This window comes from Copidosoma floridanum, unplaced genomic scaffold, assembly GCF_036245765.1.
Source record: "Copidosoma floridanum isolate Cflo_tuat_1 unplaced genomic scaffold, Cflo_Japanese_pri ptg000024l, whole genome shotgun sequence".
Taxonomy (NCBI): domain Eukaryota; kingdom Metazoa; phylum Arthropoda; class Insecta; order Hymenoptera; family Encyrtidae; genus Copidosoma; species Copidosoma floridanum.
In genome coordinates, this window is record NW_028321901.1 from 10,648,908 (window position 1) to 10,676,161 (window position 27,254).

At 30.3% G+C, this 27,254-nt stretch overlaps 1 protein-coding gene across 1 annotated transcript in view; it reads right to left on the minus strand.

The window, feature by feature from the left end:
- ND-75 (NADH dehydrogenase (ubiquinone) 75 kDa subunit) overlaps nucleotides 1-27,254 on the minus strand; it is a 380,915-nt gene that overhangs the window by 148,446 nt on the left and 205,215 nt on the right. Inside the window, exon 7 of the mRNA XM_014363556.2 lies at nucleotides 20,944-21,296. Within this exon, the coding sequence (XP_014219042.2) occupies nucleotides 20,944-21,296 (353 nt within the window). The remainder of the gene's footprint in view (nucleotides 1-20,943; nucleotides 21,297-27,254) is intronic.

Here is a 27,254-nt window from a genome sequence, read left to right on the forward strand (position 1 = left end):
TACATGTGTTTTATAGAGAAGTAAAACATTTTTTACTCATTCGTAATGGCATTAATTTCATTCACTGCACTAAATTAATTTTTATTAACCAATTATAGTACATCGCAGCTACTTTGTACAGACTTTATTTACATCCAGTAATTCCTGATAACATGAACAGTATTTGATTGTAATTAATTATTTATTATTTAATTGTATTCAATAGTATTGACTTGTTTTAAATACATATGAAAAAATGGTTATTTACTAAAAAATTATGATATTTTGATAAAAATTATCTTTGAACAAAAACAAAAGATCGCTTTCGTTGGATATGTTTTATTCGAAAATGTATTTTTTTAAATTTATAAAGCCTTTGAAAAGCTGCACTAAGTTGTATGTTTGTAACGAATTGTCAGCTCTGTAAATTGTGAAATAAAAATATAAAAAATTGAGTTTTGATTTTTTTGCAGCACAATTTTTGTATGATCCTAATTCTATTGTACTGCCATCTATTCATACATAAATCAAATCAAACGAAGTAATGACAGGTACTTTATGCAAACCTCACATTACATAAATTAAAAGAATGTACTCACGAAATCATATACTAACGACATAGCAATGCGTTAACGTATTTGATGTAAGCTTTGTATAGATATATTCTTCATTAGTTGTCAACCAAAATTGGCCCAGAAAACGGACTCAGTACAGTGATCATAATAACTTGTAAACAAGTTGTAGTATTATGTATAACACTCCTCATCAAATATATTAAATTTAAAGCGCTATTACAACAAAATACAATAACGATTTCTCATACAGATACCAAAGCGAAAAATACACAAACATAAACCATGGAGTACATTACCCGTTCTTCTTAGCTCTTATACCGTTAAATGAACCAAATATTTTTAATAATTTTGTTTCTTTACTTATATGGATATATACCTAGATTCTAATTAGACCGGGGTACAAGTGGATTATACTACTCTCATTCCTTAGTCTTAAGTTTTTCCAACATTATATCTAACCTATCCTAAATTTTCGCAGTTTTACATAAGCTTGCATCATTCAACATATTTATAATATTATCCTGCTGTGTATTTTCATCACAAATTTAACATTCTTCTATTTTTTTACATATCAAAAATATGTGTTCGAAGCTTCCCTCCTCGCCTTTACACAACGCGTAGACTCTTTCCTCATTCTTTTAACCAAAATTCGATACTTGCTTCGAAGTTTTCACATCTCGCCCTGGCTACACAACTAATCTTTACGACTTTATGATGTACAATTAGGTAATTCACTTTGTCTACGCACATAAAATTTTTATATCTCGTATTATGTTGCGATTCCTTAATTGTGGCTTCAGCATTTTGATTATTAATGTAATTCATACGCTCTCTTACTATACCTTTAAAATTTACTGTTTGGTTTCTCCAGATCTCTATTAAGGGCTCACTAAAACCTAAATTGTTTAAAAATCCATTTCTATTTGCTCTTGTTTTCACTTTGTACACTTTCTCAAAAGTCTCCTTGTAGCATAACCATGTGAGCCTGTCCTTTCCATGGTTAAAGATTTTCTGATCGAAATTAATCGTTCTCATAGCCAAGTGAACCCTTAGCTCTTCTATAAATATTTCTTTCCTTATCAAATATCTTGGCGTGCAGAAATCTAAGCTTAAAACCTATCTAAAATAATCGAACTGTTTAATTTCTGTCCACCAGAAAATCTCAGCTTCATAACTTATTGTACTTCTGACTAGATAGTTGAATAACATCAACCTTCGGATCAAGTCATACTTACAAACTATTTCTTCTAATCCCCACACCTTTTTTGCTGCCAAAATACCTTTTCTTTTTAGTTCCCTTAAATGATTGGAGGAATTTTTCTTTCTATTGAAAGTAAACCCCAAATACTTGAAGTTATCCACTTCCTCTATAGTATATTTCCTTTATTTCTAACCTGCTTTATTAAGCTTGCCTTTGCTAGTAAAGATTACCATTCTCATTTTCTCGTAACTTGTACACAATTCTCTTTCTTTCCAAAATCTCCTCAATGTTTCAATCATGTCCCACATTGCCTCTCTATTCAATGCCAGCAAAACCAAGTTATCTGCGTATACTGACCACACCCTTAACTCATTAATTATTTACCCCCCCTCCCTACATTCTTATTTTTTAAATCATTCTCCAACCCCGCAATATATATACAAAACAACGCTAGACTTAATAAGCACCCTTGCCTGAACCCTTTAGCAACCCAAAATTCTTCAGATAATTCTTCATTCTCCCTAATTCTAATTTTATTTTCTCTGTAAAGTTCCTTCATTTTATATATAAGATCCATGCAACTGCCATACTTCTCCATGATTTTTCACAGTATCTCTCTATTCACAGTGTCAAACGCAGCCTTAAAGTCTACGAACAACGCATGGATTATGTCCTTCCCATTTTTGGCCCTCATCTTTTGAACTACATAGTTTAAGATGTAAATGTCATCCATTGTCATCCTACTTTTTCTAAATCCTGCTTGACCGTCCAGTAGTAGATTTTTATCATTCATTTTCTTCCCTAATCTACCTTTAAGTACCACAGTGTATATTTTGTAGCTAGTAGATAACAACGCGATTCCCCTGAAATTATTCGGCTCGTTTATGTATCCTTTTTTTAACTATGGTATAATAACTGCCGTTTCCCAATCTTCAGGTATTTTTTCACCCTTCCAAATCTTTACTAACAGTTCCTCTAGTTGCCTTATCACTCCCCTCCCTGTATATAACCACGCTTCATTTGGAATCCCATCGTACCCAGCAGCCTTTTTCTTTTTTAGTTTTCTCACCGCTAGTGCTAATTCAGCCTTACTAAGTTCAACCTCCTCTACCCTTTCCTCCCCTTTTAATACCTCCATCCCATGTATTCTTTCATTTCTCCCTTTTAACAGGTTTCTAGAGTATTATTTCCATAAATTTAAAATTATATTATTTTCTACACATTCTCGTTTCTTTCTAAACTTATTTAAAAAGCTCTCTACGTACGGTTTATTTCTTATACACTTCGAAACTTTTTTTTTTCCGATTCTTTAAATTCTGCTTCCTTCACTTGGCAAATCAATGAAAGATTTTCTCCTTAGTCCTACTTATATGTACTCCACTCTTTTATCGCCAATGTCCATACTATTTGACAAGAACCATCCTTTATAATTAAATATATCAACAAAGTTCTCTCCCTCATTGCTTACTATTTTATCTTTGCTATTCCTTTTCTTACTGATTTCACCTATTTCTATCGACGACTCAAAGCTTAGATTATTCACTCTTATTTTAAAATTTCCCCCAGTTATTAATTTGCCCTCCTCTAAGAAATCTGCCCACAACAAGGAATCATTAATTTTAGATAGTACTCCACTATTATATACGGAAATGACCCTGATACAGTCCATCCTACCATTATTACCGACTAATTTTGACCTTATAATACCATCTTCTACCATTTCGATCAATTTGCGTCCCTTACGATATAAGTTATTTTTCACACCTAAAATAAAGCCACCCTAGGAGCGGCACGGCGTTGGCTCAGTGGTAAGCGTGCTTGTTACTCATACAACGCTGTTTTAGGGGTCGTGGATTCGATTTCCAGTGAATGCAGATTTTTTCAAAAACTGTTTTCATCGGGAAAAGTTTCTATGTAACCCTGGCTGTTTTGGGGCAGGTTTTTCCGTGGAATTTTTCTTCAGAGGAATTCCAGGGTTTTTTTGCCTCACAGGTCTTCGGGCCCGGGTAAATAAGGGACAGTGTTAGGAGGTATATGGATTAGCAGATCCGATGCGCCAGACAGGGATCGCCGGCCTTACCGTTGAGAAGTAGACATCCTGAAATATAGAACCCTCTCCAGGGAAAGGCTACACAGAGGGGAGTGGATCCGATGCACCATTGGTACAGAGAGATATCCCACTGTGCCCATGGTATGACATACGTGCGGTATCAGGGATTGGTAAATGGTTGCGGCAATACGCCCCCATACATAGGTGGTGAGAGGGTGGTCCCAGCGACTAGGCCAGTAGGCTATCACGGTAACCCAGTTAAAAAAAAAAAAAAATAAAGCCACTCCTCACACTCCCTTTTTTATAATTTCTTACTAAAAAAACAGCCTCCCGTAAAAATTCTTTCAAGAGCCTACCTTTATAATTTTCCCATCCTTTTTCCTCCAACCACGTTTTACACAGGCTCACGAAGTCTGCATCTTTCTCATAATTCCAAGAATCCCTATCTTTATTGACTATACTTTCTGCATTCCAAAGTATCATTTTATTCCACGATTACTCTTAGCTAACTCCTCCAGCAACTATTTATATTTATTCTGCTTCTGGGCTACTCGAAAATCGTGAACAACTCATCCTTACTCATAGTCACCTCGTTCTCTATTCCAACATTTTTGACTCGCTTAGAGGTTACTGTATTCGTCGCGTTTTTGTTATTGTTTTTCGCTGCCTTATCGCAGGCTCTCGTTAACTGCGCATTCCATTCCAAGCCATTATCTTTCTGTGCATAAACATTCTTCACTTCAGTCGAACGAGCGGTGTCATTCATTCCTTTTGTCTTCACATCATCCTCATACAATGACATATTCTCCTCTCATCTGCACCAGTTGCCCCTAAACGAAAATCTACCTTGCTCTGCTTTGACCTCCCATTCCCTCTCTATTATTTCACCCATCTCATTAACTGTACTTACTTTCTTCCATCCTTAAACGATAAGTCATGTTCTAGGAACATATTCGTGCCTTTTGATTTATTCTTATTTTTTATCACGCTTTTTTTTTACTCATAATTTGCCAACTTTACTAGTATGACTGTACCTTTCACTCTTACATTCCTTATGTTAACTTTTATTTTTAAAACGTCTTTAAACACTCTTCGCACCCATAGACTCAGACTACGCGCTTTCATGTCCCCGCCTTTAATCACAACGTTATTCGCACGTTCCTCTCTCTCCTTCGCATGTACCAACCTTTTAACTTGCATCACCTCTCTTACCGACAGTCGACTCTTTGCACCTCTTCCTGACCCCGTACTCCGTACCGACGATCTGCCTCTACTTTTGTCTCTCAATGTTGCGCCCCTTGATGATGCTGTGTCATCACTTCTTCCTAACCTAGAATTGCGGTACCCGTTTTAACTAAGTTGCTGTACTTACCGGACACCACACCCTGCAGATTGTATATCTCTGCACTTCTCCTGGCACTCAACCTGTATATTGATACTCTCCTTTAATTGTTTTCTCGTGAGTACAACTACACCTCAGCACGGACACAAGTGACTGTACGTCCGTTCGCAGAGGCGTCTACCGACCGAGTCCGATGTAAGCTTTGTATTTGTATCAATCAGAAGTAAATATTACTTAGTTTGATTTTGTTTATGTACGAGTAGAAGGTAGTATAACACTATGAGTGTCATACAAAAGTTAAGCTAGGCCAGAAAACAAAATGAAAATAAACCGTTTGAAAATTATAATATCACAATTTAGCAAAGCTGACAATTTATTGCCTCTGGTTAAATGCTTTAAAAATAAAAATAAAAAATATGACTAAATCGAACACACTTAACTAACATGACCTTTTACTTTTGTTAAATTTCTTTGACATCTCTTTTCCTCTGGAGAGTATAATTATCATGGGACAAAATATTTTCAATTAACATAGGGTATTAATTTTGTTTTATGAAACAAATTGGACTCTGTTTTTTTGTGACCTGTGTCTATTTTAAAAATTACATTGGATTTCTTATCTATAATTTTAAATAGACCTATTTTTAGTTCTTCTGTTTTTCTTCTATTTATTTTATTACCATTTTCTATATAGACCAGATCATTAATATTTAAATTATATTCTATTCTGTTTTTGTCAAAAATTTTTTTGTTGTCATTGTGAGATTTCAACGTATTTTCAAAAGCCGTTTTCCTATCTTTATATAAATCTTCTATTGTTTTTTCTTATCGTAGTTCTCCCGGTAGAATGTTGATGTCTTTTCCTCCTAGCAGGTGTTTGGGTGCGAATGTTGTTACCGTATGTACGGTTTCATTATAAATTTTTGTACATTCATGTGCTATGCTAGTCCACGTTCTTTTATTTTTTTCTTCATTTATTCTGCATCGAATTTTATTGATAAGTGTTTGATTTAATCTTTTATTTAAGCCGTTTAAGAAAGGTGCATTAACTGCTGTAAATATTATTGGTATATCTTCTTGATTTAAGAATCGTTTAAAATCTCTTAAATTTATACCAGGGTACTGATCTGATAAAACCATTCCTATTTTTTCATTTTGGGATATTTGTTTAATTAGTTTAATGTAACAGTTTGCTGGTTGGGTTCTTGATGTTAAAATATATGCGTACCTTGAGAAATGATCTACGAGTAGGTGTAGGTATTTTTTTCTTGAGCGTATACCTTCAAGACCTTCAATTGTATTTACTGATACAATTTCAAAAGGGTGGTCCCAAGTGTGATATTAATCCTATCTTTAACTGTTTTCTTGATTTGTTTAATGCAGATTTCACAACAGTTGCATATTTTTTTTACGTTATGGATTAAATTTTTTGCTGTATAATATAGTTTTATCTTATGTTCCATTTGTTTTCTTCCTAAATGACAACATCTAGCATGAACATCCTTTATTAGTATTATACTCAGATTTTTAGAGAGTAAAATTGTATCTATTAATTTTATTTTTTTATAATGTATCTCATTTTAAAAAAAGAAATTTTTTGTTATTATCTTGTATATTTTTATTGTGTAATTAATCAGTTTTGATTTCTTTTAATTTTATTAGATTAACTGTTTTGATACGACTTTCTTCATATGTATTTGGTTCTAGCACTGGATTTCTGCTTAATGTATTTGTTTCTATATTTTGTTTTCCGGGCGAATATATTATTTTAAATTTATACTGTGACAAATCATATGTCAGATCACCTAATTCTTTATCAGTCCTTGCTTTTATATTTAATTTTTCCAGTAGTTTGTGATCTGAGTAAGCCGTGAATAATTTGTCAGCTAACCAGTGATGCCAATACTTTATTGTCCCTCTGATAGCCAGGCATTCCAGATAAATGGCTTTCTATTTCTTTTGGCTTTCATTTAATTTACTCAAAAAAATATGCTACTGGCTTTTCTTCTTCATTATGTTGTATTTGTTTGAGAACGGCTCCAATACCTAGAAAACTAGCATCGGTATATATATATATATATATATATAGAGGGTCAAAAATCGACAGTATAGGTTTTGAACATAATAACGTTTTTATTTTTTTGAAATGTATTTTTACATTTTTCATCCTAAATAAATTTCATATCTTTTTTAAGTAAATTATACAAGGGATCTAATGTTATTAAGAAGTTAGAGATGTATTTGTTATAGAAAACGACTTTGTCCAGTTTGGTTTTGTGTTTTTGGTGTTGGGATATTTTTTATTGCTATTAGATTATCTCTTAAGAGCGTTACTGAATCATGTTTGGTAATATGACCTAAATATTTCACTGAGTCTTGTGCAAAGTTGCATTTTGATAATTTTAATTTAAATCCTTCGTATAGTATTGCATTTAATAATGACTTTAAATGGCTAATATGATCTTTGAATGTTTTAGAAAATATAAGTATGTCATCGATATAGTTTACTGTGAAATGATTTAGTTTGTATCTCTTAATAATACTACTTAAAATTCTTTGGAAAATAGCAGGTAATGTTTTCAAACCAAAAGGTAGACGAGTCCATTGATAATGCCCTTCTTTTGTTAAAAATGCTGTTTTGCTTTTATCTTCGATCTAGAGTGGTATTGACCAGAATGCTGAATTTATATCTAATGTTGTGAAATATTTACATCTTTTTTATTTAACCATAAGGTCCTCAATTCTAGGAAAAGGTTGTAATTGTGAGATTATACTTTGTTTGGATCGCAAAACTCTATACATAATGTTTTATCATTATCATTCTTAAAGCTAACGTTACTGAAGCAGCAAACGGGCTGTAAGATTATTCTATTAATTTTTTCTTAGTAACATCGATATTTGCGATTCTATTTCTTTTTTATCTTCTATCGTACCTGTATGGCCTTTTGTAACAATATTTATCAATTATTAAGTCGATTTGAGCTTCATAGTCTTTTACTGTTCCTACGTCATACTTGTCTTTTGCAAAAATATATTCATATTCCTTTCTTAGTTTTATAGTTCATTTATTTCGATTTTTTGTTGTAAATTCAAGTGCTACACTAAAATATCAAAATTTTGTGGTATTACGTTTTCATTGAAGTTTATCTTAATTTTTCCATCCATGTTTTACACAATCTAATCCTAATAAAAATCGTGTTCAAAATTTTTCCCGCTTATAACAAATACATTCATTATCTTTTCTTTATTAATTTTTATTTTTTTTTTTACTGATACCATGCCTAAAGTTTCTTTTACATCATTAATTGTCTTCAATTACTACTTTTTTTTAAATTCAATTATTTTTATAATGTAACAATTTTGAGTTCATTATAAATATATTTGCACCAGAACATATTATTTAAGACGTATATTACCAGGACGTATTATTGATAATTACTGTAACCTTGATTAATGGCGGCAAAACTAGTTTTTTGGACCCATGTCTATAAATTCTGTTGCGATTAGGTTATTATGCATTTCTTGTTGAGTGATCTTTTGTTTGTCTTTAAACCAGCATGTAGATTCCAGGTGGAATCTTATCCCTTTGTTTTTCTTTTTAGATATTCAATATGGTTGTTTATTTTCTTTATAACTATTTTTGGAATAAGTGTTTATTATCATACTTTTTTGTTGGGTTTGTTTTTCGCATTAAATGTTCGAAGCCACTGATATTATAAAGTAAATCCTTTGTTGTTTGTAATTTTTCTCTATCTATTTTATCTACTATGTAATTTGGTAATCCTGTGGCAATAAGTTTAATAAGTGTTTGTGTATCCATAGATTTATTCATTTCTAGCAACAATCTTTCTTTCTTTAAAGTATACTCCAGTACTGATCCTTGTTTGTATCTGTAATTTAATGCATATCGAACTGTCAACCATCTTTTATTTGAATACATTTCGCATGACTGGTTTTCCAAATACTTCATTCAGAATCTATTGAATTTTTTTTTCATCATAGAATTATACCCGTCTATAGCAGATTCTTCTATAAACAATCTTAATATTACAATCTTATCTATGTCTATACTTATTATCAACCTATCACATTCACTTTCGAAATCATTTAGCCATTGATAAACATTTGTAACTTTTGTTGAAAATTTCTGTAGTACAAACTTCTCTATAAGTTTTAACTTATTCTTATGTTGTTGTTCGTCTTTCTTTTCGTTATTCTATGAATTTTATCAAATTTTCTTCTGTATTTTTATTTTCGTTTTTTTCTTCAACCTTTCTGACAAAAATCTTTCAAATTGAATATTATCTTCATTAATATAAGTTTCCTTTAATTCCTTGGATAGAGTTATCCAAACTTCTCTTTTGTTATGCTCTTTTTTTAAAGATGTTTTGACTTTTTTAAAAACCTCGCATTTCATGATCTCTTTGTGATTTCCTATAGGCTGTAATTCTTTAGGTATAATAAAAGTTTGATTGTTTGGAGTAGCAATGGATGTTTTCGCGTAGATGTTTGTTTTAAGATCTTCAGATTTTTCTATCACTACAAAATTAAAACACAACTTCTCCATTGCGTTCTTTAAATAAATATAATTTATGTCGTTCTGTACTATGTATATTTTTTTAATCTCAAATACTAAGAAAATAATTACTATACTGAGTTTCCCTGTACAGCAAGTTATTTATTAATTACTTTACTTACATATTTACATAGTTTAACATTATACGTTTGCCTGTAAAACAAGAAACGACATTAAAAGCTATTATTTCACATTAGTTATTGTAGAGATGTACACTTTAAAGACAATCAATAACAAACCAATTGTACCGTGTATGTAGCTTTTCCATCTCTCCCATATATTTATCAGTTTTAATAGTCAGTTATCTTGTTTTACGGGCATGCACAATCAATCCAATTTAAAATAAGTTTTAAAAGAAATAAGGTCAACCGTACTATTTCTTTTACATATACACCATTGTATATTATAGTATTAAGTTATCTGACAGTAAATTTATGAAGGAAACATTGAAATTCTATTAGCTAATGATTATTACCTTCAATTTATCGGAAAAAAAGTAAGCAAACATTTATACAAAACAAATAATTTGATAATTTTAAGCCCCTCCCCCGTCTTACACAATAAATTAAAACAATTGATAAACTGTGTTAACAAATCAAGCCGATTCTTAGAATGGGCAATAAATGAAACAGAAAAACATCAGCTTCAGCTCAACACCTAATTTATACTGGTCATACTTATGATTTTACTGCTGGTAGGAAATCAAAAATTTAAGAATTAGTTATTTAATTCATTAATAAAATAGTCATTTCAAGCAGACAAACTTTAATTGTTCAGAAAAATAGAATACACATACTTCCTGGTATGCGATAACTAGCTCACACAACTTACAGTTTATATAGGAGATAATTTTTATTGCAAACTATACTTCATATTTACTTTAAAATACTATGACTTAAAAAATAATTTTATAGAACTAAAAATATTTTCTTTTAGAAAACTTTTCTTTCAACCTCCATGCTCACTCCAGAGAATTATTATTAGCAAAAAAAAAATTCGGAGTTTAACTACTTTTATTTAAAATAATTGGATCAATGTTTCATTGCTTTAAAACGGCCTCTTTAGAACCTATCACACAAAACAAATAATATACAAATAGTAACAAATCAGAATTAAGCAACTTAAATGGTAATTAAACAATACAAAATATTACCAGCCATAGTTGGTGCCTCAATTATCAACAAAGATACTTATAAACCATTCTAAAGCAGCCAAATACTGACTTATTTACTTTAAATAAAAGAAACTGCACTCTCAAATTGCCTTTTTTAAGTCAGGAGAGGAGTCGTCAAGAACAAATACTATTTAAGACTAGGCCAATACATTTTTTTTTATTTTTACACGTCACTACATTAACAGTGGCATGGTAGTAACGCCATTCACTCGTAAAAAAGTATTGCAGGACATCTTATACAGCATGGATTCATTTTACACTATAAATTTAATCAGAAAAATAAAATTTTTACTAGCGTCGACCATGCGTTTTCCACATTATCAAATAATGTAAGATTTTCACTATTTATTAGTGCTCTTGAATCAGCTCCAGGAGATAATCTAGCTAGACTGATCTCTTAGTCATTTAATGTAATAAGATAATAACAGGATTACCCTAACCTACATGTTTTTCCTCGTTGTTCTCTGATAATGTGGAATTAAGATAATGAACGAACGAAAATTACAGAAACACAAGCAAACTTATGATGAAATGTTAATTCTATCTCTTTAGTAGTGAACTTATCAAAGTGTAGATATACTCGACTATTGTAGGGTTCATTCGTGTATGGGTTTAGTCCATTAAAAGTCAGTATAACTGATATACTGCCCTTTATATACATGCATGTATAAATACTGGTGGAGATCCGCGCTTTACGTACTGCATCCACCAGCTCCCTAATACTCTAATTAAGACGAAGTCTTTCCATTTAATCTATAAAACAGAAACATTTGTAAAATTTTAATTTAAAACTTTTTAAGCAAACGATTTTTTGAGATTAATGATCCTAAGAAAATGTGAAACTAAAGTAAATTTTAATTATATTTTTCCAACCCTACCCGCGAAGCACATATGCGAAGAAAAACATTTTTAAATTTTGATTTTGTTTAAGACCTAATTCTAAAAAAAAAAAAAAAACAAAAAAAAAAAAACAAAACAAAAAAAAAAAACTTTTCTCGAAATTCGCACCAGTAATTTTCTGCATACTTGTTAAGTACCCTATCCACTACTTTGCTACAAGCTACTCCTAATATAGATTAAGATCTTTCTCCTTGTTTTGTTGTAATTCGTAACTTTTTTTTAATTTTGATATTTATTTGCTGTTTATTAATGAATAAGATTTTATTATACATTACGTTAATTATCAAATCATTCATTTAATTAACTATTTTTTTAATCAAACCAAATAGTTTTTCCTAGAACTCAAAAATGAAAGTTTTTTATGTTACCTAACCCTTCACCGTAAGGAAGTTATAAATCAAATATGTATGAATAATTGATAGTGAAACCGAATTTAGTTCCTTATTATTCTAATTCTGATTCTTTAAATATTGAAACGATCAAATACCATGAGAATGGTATATTAAAATTTTGTATAAATGACGTTTTTATAACAAATACATAAAGCTATTATACTACCAATGAATTTTATTAAAATAAGTAAAGTAATTATAGACGTTCTATGATGGTTTAACAGAAACTTTTTTTTAACGAAAGTTTTACTATAGAATAAGAATGCATTATGTCATGTATTATTATTGTTATTATTATTATTATATAATATAATCATGATTAATAGGATAACTTTCATATCATTATAAAGTCATGTATATGTATGTATTAAAATTTTTAGCTAAGGTACATTTATTTTTCAATTCTTTTCAAGAATATTTTCGATTGATGAATTTTATTCCTTTCGGTAGAGGCGGATAAAAAAATTAACATGATTTATCTTCTAATTCTAAAATTAAATTAATGTATAAAAGTGTGCGATCATCTCTACTATCAACTAAATCTTCCACAATATTTTTTTATTCTTAGTCTGTATTCAATCATCTTAAACATTTTCCAGAATCAGAAACCATGCAAAAAATTGTCTCAATCGATTAGGAAACCAAAAAACTATTTGGCTTTTCCCAAGTAGTATCGATTTGACAATCGCGATAGATTTAGCCCATTGCGGTTGCAGTATCTTGAAAAGTCTGGTATTTAATTTCTTTAAGTGTTTTAACGTCTTCAAAGGATGTTGCACCAATTATTATATTTAAAATAAATTTTAAAAAACGTTAATGATCCTTTGAAAATATTTTGTTTGAGTAAACTATTGCAAAATTTTTCATTACATTTTCTTCTTTCCCATAAATTTTTAGTTTATTATTAAAAATGTAATATTCTGAAATGTTCACGTACTTTATTGATTTTGCAGAATAATCATGTTTGTTTAATTACGTTGAAGCTGTAAGTTGCGTTGATTAGTTTTATACTCTTTTCAAAATTAATTTTTATCGAATATAATTTTTTATTTGTTTCCAAGATACACAGATCAATTTACAACTACATGACTTGTAGCACAAATTAAAAATTTTTGTAGTCCTCAAACTGTTTTATTAGATCCACGTATCTAGCATCAATGAAACTACTTATTAGATTAAATCAGCCACTGGTAGCATATTGTAAGAAAATTTTAGACCAGTCGTCTCTTAATTGAAATAAAAAAATTTACAATTTAGAGAATCAACAACTTTTATGCGTAGAACAATCAGAAGAACTTTAATATTATTTATACCATAGTTGGTCTGCAGTAATACTTTTTTTCTCTCTCTAGTTTAACGTGTTTTTCCGTGAAGTTAGTCAACTTTGATGAGATATCGAGTTGTTAATAAAACCTGCTTCAAGCCTGTATTCCTTTTGATAGTAAGTAAAACTCTACCCCCATATTTTTTAGAAAGTGAAACGCAAACAACTCTATAATCAGCGGATTCGCTTTTGCTGTAATATTTTGCTTTGGGAGCTTAACACACTATGATAAAATTTAAACTTTGATTTTCTTGGCTTAAACAAGTAACACTGAATTTAGACGTATTGATGGCATATTTTGAAAAAACTTCCCGAAATTTTACATACAAAAACTCGTCATTTGAAAAGGTCGTTTGCTCATTAATATTTTCAGCTCATTTTTACTATTTCCCACATTTTCGTGTTTGTTAAAAAAATGCTAAGAAATATTTTTGAAGCTATTGGCTAAACTCAACGTATTATTTTTATTTTGAGCATTAGCGTACGACAAACATATTTTAAAATAAGCTATAATACCTGGTTTTTGCAATTTCTTGCAGATATTAGATACTTCACATAATTTAATAACAGAATTTTTTATTACATGATTATCAGCTTATTTTATTACTTCAATATTACGTTCTTTCTCAATAGCAGCAATAGTTGAGCTATCCTTATCACCACTGAATGACACTAACCTTCAGAATTATTTCTTGTAGTGTACGGCTACTGTTTACGAGGTTCTGCACCAGCATCGGCTTCCCTAGGTTTGGCACTGCCCTTAAAAATTTTTTCTGCAGCTATGACTTAGCGAATCATGACTTTTATCACACAAACATCAATAACAATTTCGAGTTGTGTAATCCAACAGTTTTTTACTAAAAATTCCAATAATTGCTCCATAGTCGTTCAAACTGTCGTAACTTCTGACAGTGCCTCTCTTACTCTAGCCCATATCATACGATATTATTATTATTTAAATAATATCCTCACAAGCATCAATAAAATTATCTTGCGTAACGGAAGAATGGATAAAGGATTGACAGATGTCTATATAAGGATATACGTCTTGTTGTGTCAAAGACTCAAAAAATTACCAAGTAACAAGTCTCAAGTGTCTACGTTAAAAATCTATAAAAGAACGAACGACGACGTTGATACTGTCCACCCTGGGCAACTGGTACCTCGGAGAATATCGCCATCATCACATTCGAGATTAGCGACCCTAAAAATCCTAGAGTACCGAGTCTTGGCTGTCCACGTTACGAATTTCCATAAAAGTTCAAGAGACAACGTTCACACTGTCCACCCTGGACAACAGGTACCTTGGAGAATATCGCCATTATCGTATTCGTTAAAAACCCCCGAGTACCGAATCTTGGTAATTTCTCCGGGCACTCGGAACTGCGAGAGGGTGGTAGCTTTTATTTTCACTTTAGAGATCAAAGTAAATACAAAGAGCGTAGTTGAGTTGGTATGAATTTCCATAAAACTCCAAGAGATGACATTGGTACTGTCCACTCTCAGCACCAGGTACCTTGGAGAATACCGCCATCATTATATTCGTATTCAGCGACCCACAAAACCCTCCGGGGACCATTTTAGAGACTCAATATAAATTTTACAAAATTTTTCACTACATCATTTTTTTAGGGTGCCTACAGGGGGTTAAATCTACCCAAGTTTTTTAATTTTTTATTTGCCAAGATAGGTTAAAAGTGATGAGTGTTTCTGAAGGTTCTGGCAACACAATGAAAAATGTCCCGTTCAAATCAATTGTGTTTTCCTATTTTTCTACATTTTCCGGCTTACTAACTAGACTATTAAACTATGTTAAAGGGCCTAAGAATGAGAAAAATTAACAGATATAGAAAAATGGTACGACTTAAATTGTAGATACTAAATAAAGATTATTCGACATTATGTATAACAATACTAAAAAAAAATACATGCATCAGTTTGTCGCTGTCATTATGAAAAAATAATTCATGGAAAGATTTTGGAATTAAAAAGAGAAACTTCAAATAAATAATTTTTTTGATATGTTATGTCACATGACAAACTGTAGTATTGAATTACAAAAATTAAATTTAAAGAAATATTACGAATCACATAGCACTAGTTTTCCTTTGTTATAATTAATACTAAATGAGTCATTTAATATTAATATCACAAACTCTTGTTAGAACGCCAAGAAATTGTTTTTAAGAAATTCAATACATCATCAGAATTGTCTAAGAAATTGGAAGTTAAAAAAAATTAAGTAAAAAATTTTTTTTTTAATTTCACGTACTTACTTACAAAACTTTAGAAAGTTCTTAAGCCTGTCTTAAAACATGTTATCTCTCTTCTCAGGCTATTTTTTTGCAACTACCCTGTGCAACTTTATTAGCTTCTTCAATTACTGAACCAATTTCTTGTTCATAATGTTAGAACGTCCAGATGAGAGTAAACTTAATTTAAACCAGTGCATCCAAGTCCTGAGTTGATAACATCTATAAATAATCACACAATTCATCACACTTTGGTAACATTGTAGATTTCATTGATTATACTATGCCAATAAAAATAATTACCAAGTACAGCTGCTCAATTTATTCTGGAGTAGCTTTTAGCACTCTGCAGCTTATTGTTACTGTTAACAATATTTATCGTATTACAGATTTAACATGAAATAATTCATTTTAAATATCAGCTTTCACGTATCTCACTTTTAATCTTTCCAAAACTTAAAATAGATTGACAGGTACAACAAATCATCTGTTGTTGCAGAACTTTGAGGTTAAGGTGGCTTGGGTGGTTAGTACCGTACCTAGAGTAGGGTGAAATAAGGGCCCCTAAAAAATCAACACTTTTCGACGGTAATTTTTTCAATAAATATAGTTATTTCGATAAAGCTAAAGTATAAGATCAAGTAATTGCCAGCAAAGTACCGTGAAGTTATAACTGTAAAAATTGGACTATGTTGCGAGGCAAGCCAGATGAATATTTCATACTTTTTTCTGATTTTCTTTTAAGTTAAGTCATTGATCCTTATTTTCAAGAATTTGATAGATTATTTGTAAAAAAAATATACGAGAACTATTTTAAATTCTTGAGATGAATCAAGTACTTCTTGAGTTACAGCCGTTTTAGTGACAACACCCAAAAGACTGCATGTTAAATAGGTGAATTTTCAGTAGCGATTTGCAAAAAAATTAAGTCGTTGACCCCAGTATTTTTTTATCGCAAAAAAATTTGGCATACTTTATTAAGATAATTCCAGAATTTCAGAGGTTTTGATCAAGCCGATAAAAATAGCCCAAGCCATCTTAACTATCCTGTTTCCATTGTGGACACTGTTTTGCAATACGCTTTTTATTTTCTTTTTTCCTTTTGCCGTGGCCAAAAGAACTTTTCGTCTATGATCGGTTATCGTTTGCTTTGCCAATCGACTGTTTTAAATTTGTACTCATCCCGTAATTGTGATTAAATAATATAAATGCCTTGTTCTTTAGTATAATATAAATATCTTGATAAGTACAACAGTTTTTACAAAAAGCAACATTGTCAGACTCGAAAGCTCTCACACGTACATACTAGAGCTACGCATGTGTGATAACAGTCATTCGCTCAAGTTCATAAGTTCATCATTTGGGAAAAAGTGGGGAGTGTACGCGAGTAGCCTCCACTTGAATCTCAGCACACTAAACTTTTAGCACGTATTGCTCGACAATAATCCCCTCAGTCAGAAAGGCTGGATTGTAAGATATAAAATATCGATTTTCGCGTGTCATTACAATACGTTAGTTGGTTTATACCTTTAGCTGTTATACTTCATATTATTGTATTGATTTAGTATGAATTTGATACTGGTTTCAAAGTGAACTTTTAACTTTTAAATTATTAGTTATTATAAAATAACTCGATGATGTTGTTCCTTATATATACGGAAGTTAAGTTCTCGTGAAGATTATAATTTTTACATCTGCTGTTCTTAACTTTGAACCTAATTTGACAGTCCTTGCTTTGTGGTTCATCTTTGCTTTACTTTTAAGGTGAGTCTACAAAAGCTCAGGTTACTTGAGCTTTTTCTCGTCACATAAATCACCGAACTAAGTTTCACATTTACCCGAAATGGAAACTTTCACGAGCAACTTAATTACCGAATAAGGTCCCATGTCAGAACATTCTCTTTAAAGATACAATTGAAAAAACTTTAAGCTTTACACTTACTTTAATAAGCTAATCGATGTGACTCTGACATTTATTATTTCACCGTGTTGCAATCATTTTTACTTGATGAAGCATATTTTTTTATGAATTAAAACAAAATCAAAAAAAACTTCCGATAACGTTTTTTGAACAATAGCTATTAACAGTTTAGTATTTAGTACGATTCTTAAATTTTAACTGCTGTTTCAATAATCAACTTAAAAAAATTTTCTCTACTTTTGCAGGGTGTTTCTCTTTATATTTATACAAGGAAATAATTTTTACATACGTCAACATAAAAATAAAATTGTGCTTAAACACTCTGACCTTCTCCGAACGGTAAGTTTCATGCATTTATAACGTTTATAACGAAGACCTGGGATACTAATTCATCGAGTTCAAAAGTATTTTCGTTACGTAGTCTCGCTATATCGAGATACATCAGTTTATAAAAATTGCCAAATGCACAAAATTTATAACTGCCAACTAGGCCGAGTGGATACAGAATAAAAAGTTGCTACAGAGAAATGACATGAGTGGCAAAATTGGGACTAATCTACCACCTAAAAACTTACCTTAAAGTGAACATATATAAAGCGTATATATATAGATATACTCTCATTCTCATAACACAGACAATGTTGGTCCAAATCATCTCCCTTTCCTCCTCGTTGATTTCCAAATTTTCTGTCCCTCTTGATCTAGATAGAAATAGTCTTGAAAAAACTTTAGCAAAGTGGTGGCAAATATTTTTCAAGGGATCTTATAACTTTAATGTCAATTATTGGTTCGTAGATAAGTCTAAATTTTAACATTAATGTCACTTCTCAACGGTACCTTTTTATTCTCTATCCACTGGGCCGTGTCACAGCAAGTATACATTTTTGTGCGTTGAGCCATTTTTATCTATTTATGTAACTCGTCATAGCAAGGGTACGAAAACTACAATTACTTGTATAAATCAACAAGAAACACCATGCAGAACTAAAAAGAACTTTTTTAAGTTAAAACATAAAAATAAACGTTTGTTAACTATCGTTAAAAAAACGTTATAAGAATTTTTGTTTTTAAATTTATATAAAAATATACTCCGTTACGTAAAAATAGCTGAAACACGGTAAAATATGAAACATCAGAGTTACATTGATTTGTTTATATCGAAATATTTAATTTAAAAAAAATTAGAATTAGAATTGAAAAAAAAAAATTTTTTTTCTTACCATGGGCACAAAGTGCAGCTGCTGCTTTGCGCCCTTGTTGTCACTTTGGGCCTATGGGCAGAGAAGTTTTTTGCACTCTGCCCTACCGGCTCAAATACTTTTTTGCTCTAGGGCTTTAAGTGATTTACTGGAGGCAAAGTGTGCCCACGGGAACAAAATTTCACTTTGTGCTCTCAGTAAGAGAAACATTATACGCGACTCGTGCACCAATATACAACAACCACGTCTTTCGGGCGCTTATATTTGTACTTTGTGCCCCACTGACGTAATGTACCATTTCTCCTTTATATTAAAGTTCTCGATATCCTCAACAAAATCTACTTTTTAAATTTGATCTAGTCATAAGCCTGTAAGGTTCAGGGCAGACATAATACCAAATAACGAATGAATTATCTTTAGCTATTTTTACAGTACGATGCTCCAAAAAAAGTTATAAGCAAATTCAAATAAAAACTTGAGTCTATTTTCACTAAATGTTTAATATTAAAAGAAGCCCGCACAGTTATGCCCCAGTATTATTTTTCCATATATTTTAATTACTCTACGAAGCGATTTTAACAATTATCGTTGTAGTCGCAGAAAATTTCTTACTAACCATTTTTTATCTACTCGCCTACTGGTGTAATACGTGAATAACGATTAATGGTTTAAACTATTAATCCATCGGAGTTTATATTTTGGTATAGGTTGATGTCAAAATGCATACAATATTCATTGCGGATCACACGTCAACGTTATAATTACTACTCGTTCACATTATTACACGTTACGCAAACCGATAGTGTATAATGAACACTTCATAAAACTGAAACGGCAGCTTTTATAAAAAAAAGTAGGTTGAGCAAAAAAAAATTAAATAAAGTGGCAGTGATGTTGCAATTTCTGATTACTCATAACAAGTAAAACAATAGCTGGGTGTTATGACATAATAAATATTTAGAGTAGAACATAGAATGTCACAAAAAGTGTAAGTTTTATGGATGAAAAAGTTTTAAATCTCGTCAAAGAAAATTGAGATTTTTTTCCCAAATCTTCTAAAAGGATGAGTACCTAAGGTAACAAAAAATTTTTTAAAAGGATTTTTCTGGGTAAAGTCTTGATTCCCAGGGGCTCCTTTTCCGGAGAAAGCCAGCACCAGGTTAGCTCCTCAGTAAAATTTCAAATATTTTAAAAAGTAGAGCTCTATGGTAAGTCAGATGTATAATGGAAGCGATTTTTTTTTAAACCCAACACAGAAAAAAGGCTAGTAAAGCTTACTAAAGTCTATAGTGGTAGTTACTCTATAACTTTGGTAGTGGCATTCTAATGTGCTTTAGTAGAGTTTTCCATAAAGTTTTGGTAACTGATACGAAAAACGACTAAGCCATTTTAAACATACTGTAAAATTATACTTAAGGTGCTAGTGAAACATTTTTTAGAAAACTTAACTTCTATGTATCCAGAAGCACGTCAATAGAAAACATTATTTTTACAAAAGATATAATAATTAAAAATTGATCAAATGGTATGCGTAGAATGTTATACCATATATATCAAACTGCTCATTAATCTTTGACATAGATAAATAGAGTGATTCATAGCTAAAAGTGAATTTCTTCATTTGAATACTTTTCCTAAAAAGGATATTACATAAAAAATAATACAACATCGTTTTTATGTTGTTCTTTAATTTAAAAATTAATTATAAAGGACGTATTACATAACTTGCTGATGTTTTATTATGTTTTATTTAAAGTTTTAGCATGAAAATAATCCGTAAAATAATACTAAAATCTCTCTCTTGGCAAACAAGAATCATGTGCCTTTTCTTGGGCCTAGGATGAAACAACACATAATTTAAAATAGTAGCATCAAATCATTGAGTTTTTGGGTCATTAAAAAAAAGTTTCAATTATATTTACAAATCATTGTATAATAAAGATAAAGTTACCAAAATGAAATAGAAAATTATCATTTACTTAATACGTCCACTGTCAAAAATGAGCTTAAACCTTCCAGTAAACAAAATACATAAGTTAACAAAAAAAAATTTGTTACCTCATATCCATAAGTAAGATCTAAATTAGGTCCAATTATTCCAACTGTTTGTTCGTTCTGCAAATATCCTTTTCTAATATGAATATTAATTATTGGCGCTTCATACCTTGGATTGCAACCAATAAGTAGAATGACATCAGCTTCATTAATATTTTTAATTTTCGTGTTTAAAAGATAATTTATCCGAAAATCTATTCCTGCACCAAATACTGGAAATTGTTGTTCTGTTGCCAAGAGATCACTTCCAAAACTGTTCAGTAAATCTTTCATAGCGATTAATGTTTCTGCATCTGTCATTTTACCAGCAACAGCAGCACATTTATTAGGCTGCAGATTTTGTAAGGATCTTGCCACTGTTTCAAACAAAAGAATTTTAATTTGAAAATTTGATGTAAAAAACTTACTTATAATTCTAGAAAAAACGATTTTATGTGTTGGAAATTCTTTTTTTACAACTAATATTAGACAAATTTCAAGAACTAAGCAGTTTACTAAAATCCTACTGTATTCAAATCGCATCATACATTGTACGATTACAAAACAGATTCTTTAATAAAGAAAAAGGGGCTTATGATCAAATTATCAAACAAAAAAATAGATTGTTAGTAAGAAGAATTTTTGATAGATGGTAGACCATTTATGGTGAATCAATGGCTCAATATCGAGACAAATCGGGGAATAGCTCTGACAGATTTTTTTGCAGCACCACAACAACAATTCTCCAAAAAATTTTATTTACCTACAAGTGTTAGCTAACATAATTTCCTTATCATAAACACCATATGATCCAACATTCCACAAGCTAGACTGTAATTAGTATATTGCCATTACCATCAATTTTAAAATCATAATTTAAAAAAATTAAAAAATGTAGATCAATACTTTTACATTTAGTTAATGAGATTCTTGATCATTATAAGCTTTACGTAAATAGATAAACTCAAAACCAAAAGTGTATGAAAAAACGTTAGGAAATAATCATAACAAAATAACAAATATAACTAATGCTATAGTACTTCAAGTTAAGTTTTCTTTACAGTTAAATAAAAATATTTAGAAAATCAATTTCTAGTACTATAGAAATATTTAAGTAAGGTCTAGTATAATATGCAAGGTGCATGACCGGTGCTACCTTCATTGCCCACAAAGTTCATGCTAAATCTTATGGAAGAAAAATAGTTCAAGTTACTAGCAAATCAGCCCTCACAGGCCGTTAAGGTGGCTCATCACCTTTTAGAAAGTCAAGTCATTGCACCTTATTTGAAATCTATGGTGAAGTAGCACTTAACGGATGTACAGTTTAAATTTCAGATCATATTGCCGACCAAAATCGGAAAAAAAAAAAAAATACATTTGAAATTCAAAATTTTAGCATTAGTCTCATGAGACATTCTGGCTTTTTCACTACAAGTGTTAGTTTTTTTAAGCTAAAAGTCGAGCCACATACTACAAGAATTTAGCAGGTTGCTTAAATAATCTCCTTTTTAATGAAATCGCTCAAGTCAAAGGTCGCCGAATGAAAAAAAAAAAAAAAAAAAAAAATATAACGTGTTGAAAGTCCGAAACTGGAGGCTAACCTCAGCACGTACACAAGCAGATTCGTTTCTGTGGGTATACATATTGAGCCTGCTACTCAATGTTTTTAGGTGTGATAGTCTAATGTCACACAAACATAGTACAAGGATAATGAGCCACCTTGAGAAACATGTTAAAGTAACTTGTCATACCAGCTCTCTCCTCCGAGTTCATGCATCCAGTGGATAGTCAGTCAAAATTAAGGTCAGATCATTATTTAAGCCAACATTTTGTCACCGTATAAAGTCAGCATACATCAAGCAATGTCATGTAATATTAGTATAAAATAAGTAGATCTTCTATGCTCAAAATTAGCAGTAATGATGAAATTAACAATAATTAGATAATAAAACAAATAATATTCCATTATTAGCTAATAACTTTTTTCTGACCATTTCTGGAGAGGGCCTTTTTTCGGTTCTTACTGCGGTTCGCAAAAAGTTTAAAACAGATCAACCAAAAATGTGATGTGTATATTAATGACTGTAATATCAACCTTATGTCAGAGTTTCTTATAAAAGGTATAAAACGCAAGTTATTAAGTTTTGAAAAATGGCTAAAAATGGCAGTTTTTGCAATTAGCGAAAAAACAGCTGAACCGATTTGAACTCAATGCGGTTTATTTCATTCGTATTAAAATTGAAAACTCAACCACATATAATTTAAGACATAAATTGTATTAAATGAACTGATTTTTTTGTATGTCAAAAAATTTTCTTGAATTTTAAGAGCATAAAACGAGTCTTAAGGAAATGAGAAAAATATCAAGAATTTTCATTTTATGAGTATGTGGTATATTGTTAAATTTACGTTGCACTAGATCAGAGCTTCTAATTTTATCGTTCTTTAATGTTTACTACTTTCTAGACCGTCAGAATATTAATTGTTCATTTATTCAAAATTGAAAAAGTATCCATATGCAACCAAAACTATTTTAAAGTATTTCGAACGAATTGGAGAAACTTTTAAAAAGCTTAGAATTTTTTAAAAATCGTACCAATAAGTTACACAAACAGTCAAGAAATCAGGTACGACTTAAAGTTCAACGACAAATATAAGCCTTTAAGACTAAGGTTTCAGGTTTGGGATACTGTAAGAAGGAAAAAGCAAAGAAATAAGGAGTATGTTAGAAGTTATAGTGGATAAGCGAAAAAAGCTATCTTGCACAGGTAGTGCAAGATCATCATTTATCATACACAGATTCTGAAAATTGGTTACTGCACAAAGTGATACTTTATACTAAAAAAATTGTTAGATTATAATGGAATACATTTACTGACAGAGTTTCGAGTTGAAAGCAAAAAATATTAGTCAAAAAAAAACAGTTGAGTTATCGTAGTCGTGTGGGTAATACTCTTGTGCAGGGCGCTTCGTAAAAAAAAGAGCTGGCATACGGGTTAGAAGTAATTAAAAATTACAAACAAACTAAGAACAGGTAAAGTAAGGCACAACAATTAATTGGTAAGTGTCGTCATAAAATAGTGCGCCGTAATCTAAGAGGAAAGAGAAAAATTAGTAAGTGCTGATCAATACGGTTAGATTCTCCCAAAGTAAATAATGGGAAAGAAGAAGGAAAGAAGATGTCTCTTTTATATTACTCTAATTAATGCCTTTTTTTCTATTAATATTTGTCTGCCTTTAGCACCTTTGGAATTTATCCATTTGTTTAAGGCTGTCTAAGTCCTCCCTAATTATTCTCTAATTTCTTTGTGCCTTTCTACATACCCTTCGTTGTTTGCAACCTTACCTTTCCTTACCATTCCTAAGTTTATAACTACTCTTATACTTTGTTTATCAACGTTTCCCACGATTCTTGAGTATATTTTCTCTCTATCTTAAAGAGTTCCTTTCGAGTATTCATTTTATTAGACTACTTAATCAATTTTTCATCTTGCCTCTCAATTTGATATTTTTTGGGCACTATCTCTCTCTCTATCTTTTGGGCCTGCCTCATTATCATCCTCTTGTGTAATAATCTCAATTTTTTCTACAAAATTATCTGCTTATCCACTATTTATTATCCACACTAATTATGTTTCTTTATTTATTTATTTCATAACCAGAGTATGCAAAGTATACAGAGCAATAGAAACATATGATTCCCTTTCAACCCTGAGTATAAGCATATACCCGTTTGCAGACTGGTTTACCTGAACTCTAATAACAACGTATACAAAAATAATTATAAATATCTTATAACCTAATTACCATGAACTAAAGTGCTAATTCGGCTAACATTCAAACATCCAAATAATATAATGCTCTTTATAAGAGTTAACAAAAGATTTAATATAATATTATTATTAGTGATCATATTACTGTTTAAGATAAAATTAGGATATTTATAAAAGCTTATTAGTGCATATCCATTTTTTATTTTATCTAGATTTCATTTTTTGATAATATTTAATAGTTTGAGATCATTTGTTAATTCATTAAATAGTTTTATAGCACATATGTAACTGTTCTTATGACTTACATTTTTTTTTTGGTAATTGCATTAATTTATTTCTAGTTATACCATTCAAACTCTTAGATTGTTTTTGTAATTTACTATAACCGTATAATCGTATCAAATAGACTCAATATCAGAGAGCTGTTTTACAGATAAAGGTTTGTCCGTTATATGCCTATTTTTATTCACAATTGTTACAAGTCTGTTTTGTATTTTCTGTGGAACATTAATATCGGCAATATATGCACCACCTTAAGCACTTATATCGCAGTTAATTATGCTTTGAAAAAAAGCATAATATATTATTTTTAGTGTATCGCAATTCATGCATTGAGAGATTTTATAAAATACAAATACTAAATACTTAGTTTTTTTAACAACATATTAAATGTGTTTGTCTCATTTTTAATTAAAATCGAAGATTAACTTTAAGTACTCGCAATGTTCAACCCTTTTCATTTTTTTATTCCTAATTGTAATATTTAATGCCCGAGGTACGCTATGACAGCAGCTTCCAAATGTCATAAATACTGTTTTATCTATATTAAGAAAGAGTTTATTTAGAGCAAGCCAATCGGATGTCTGTGCCAAATATTTGTTCATATTACTTTCGACTTTACTGCAAGAGTCTCCAACAGAAATAATTGCAGTATCGTCAGCATAAGACGTAGTACAACCATTAGCAAAAGTCGTTAAAAGGTCTTTAACATGCGTTATAAACACTAAAGGACTTAATATTGTTCCTTGTGGTAACCCAATATTAATTTTCTTTATATCACTTCGATCTTGTCCCATTCTTATACACTGAAATCTACTGTCAAAATATATTTTGGTTAAGTCTAATGCATTACCCCTTATACCGTAGTTATATAGATTGTCAAGTAATATAGTATGACTGACAGTATCAAAAGCTTTTGCTAAACCTATAAAAGATATCGCAATTGGCTTACTTTTATCTAGGTTATCATATAATATCTCAGTTACATAATTTACAGCATCTTTTGATCCTTTTTATTTAGTAAAACCATATTGATTTTTAGCAATGATATTATTGTAAGATGTAAAGTTTATAAATCTGTTGTGAATTATTTTTTTAAATATTTTTGCTATGATAGATATACGCGATACAGGACCATAGTTTGACATTTCTTTTTTGTTTCCAGACTTGTATACAGGTATAACCTCAGCAATTTGTAATGCATCAAGCCGTATCCATTTATCAATACACATGTCAAGAATGTGCACTAGTACATCACTAATATTCTCAGATAATACCTTAATAACTTTTGTATTTATTCTGTCACTTCCACCATTCTTATTTTTTAATTTATTTATGATTTTTTAAACTTTAAAATTATTTGTAGGAGTTAAATAAATCCAGTTTATGTTGCTGTTAGGCATTTTTAAACTATATTTTATTGGTTTTACTATATTTTTACTATAATTTATAGCTATTTTACAGACACATCCGTTAAAATAATCAGCTTTTTCAATTTGTTTCCTTACTAGATTTCTTTCTTCATTATAAAAATCTTTTGTATTTCTATTTTTGTTTTTGCATTTTATACTTAATTTGGAATTTATAATGTTCCAAGGTTTCTTAGAATTTTTACTACTTGTTTCGATAGTTTTGTTATCATATTATATTTTGGCCTCTTTTATAACTTTGTCTAGTACCTTAACATAATTCTTGTATTCAAACTTTAGTTGATCATTTTTGTTATCATTTTTCATTTTCTTACATACAGTTTCTTCATTTTTACAAGATTTAATTATTAAATAAGTTATCCAGCTTTTCCTAGAGACGCTATTATTTTGTTTCTATATGTGTTTTATTTATTTATTTATTTTTACACTATACTGCATCATGTCAATAAGTTTATTTACAGGTGTATTCGGTTTATGTATTGATTTTATATCCTTCCAATCCAAGTTATTAGTTATTTTCTAAGTTTATTATAATTAAAATGAAATTTTTGTCCATCTTCTTTAATTTTTTAATAGCCATGAGCCATTTCCACTGGAATCTTTTGGTCTAGTTGTATCAATAAAGTCAGGATTATATCCATTAACCGTTGGATTATTTTTAATATCTTCACTAATCATATTGCACTGTACTATATTTGTGTTGAAATCTTCAAGTATCAAGTGATTTTTAGTATTTTTCATGTTTAGTAAAAATTTTTTAACACACTAATTGAATTTATTGCAAGTAAAATCATGGCATCTCTATAATGAGGTTACATGTATATTGATTTCATTAATTAGCATGATTCGAGTA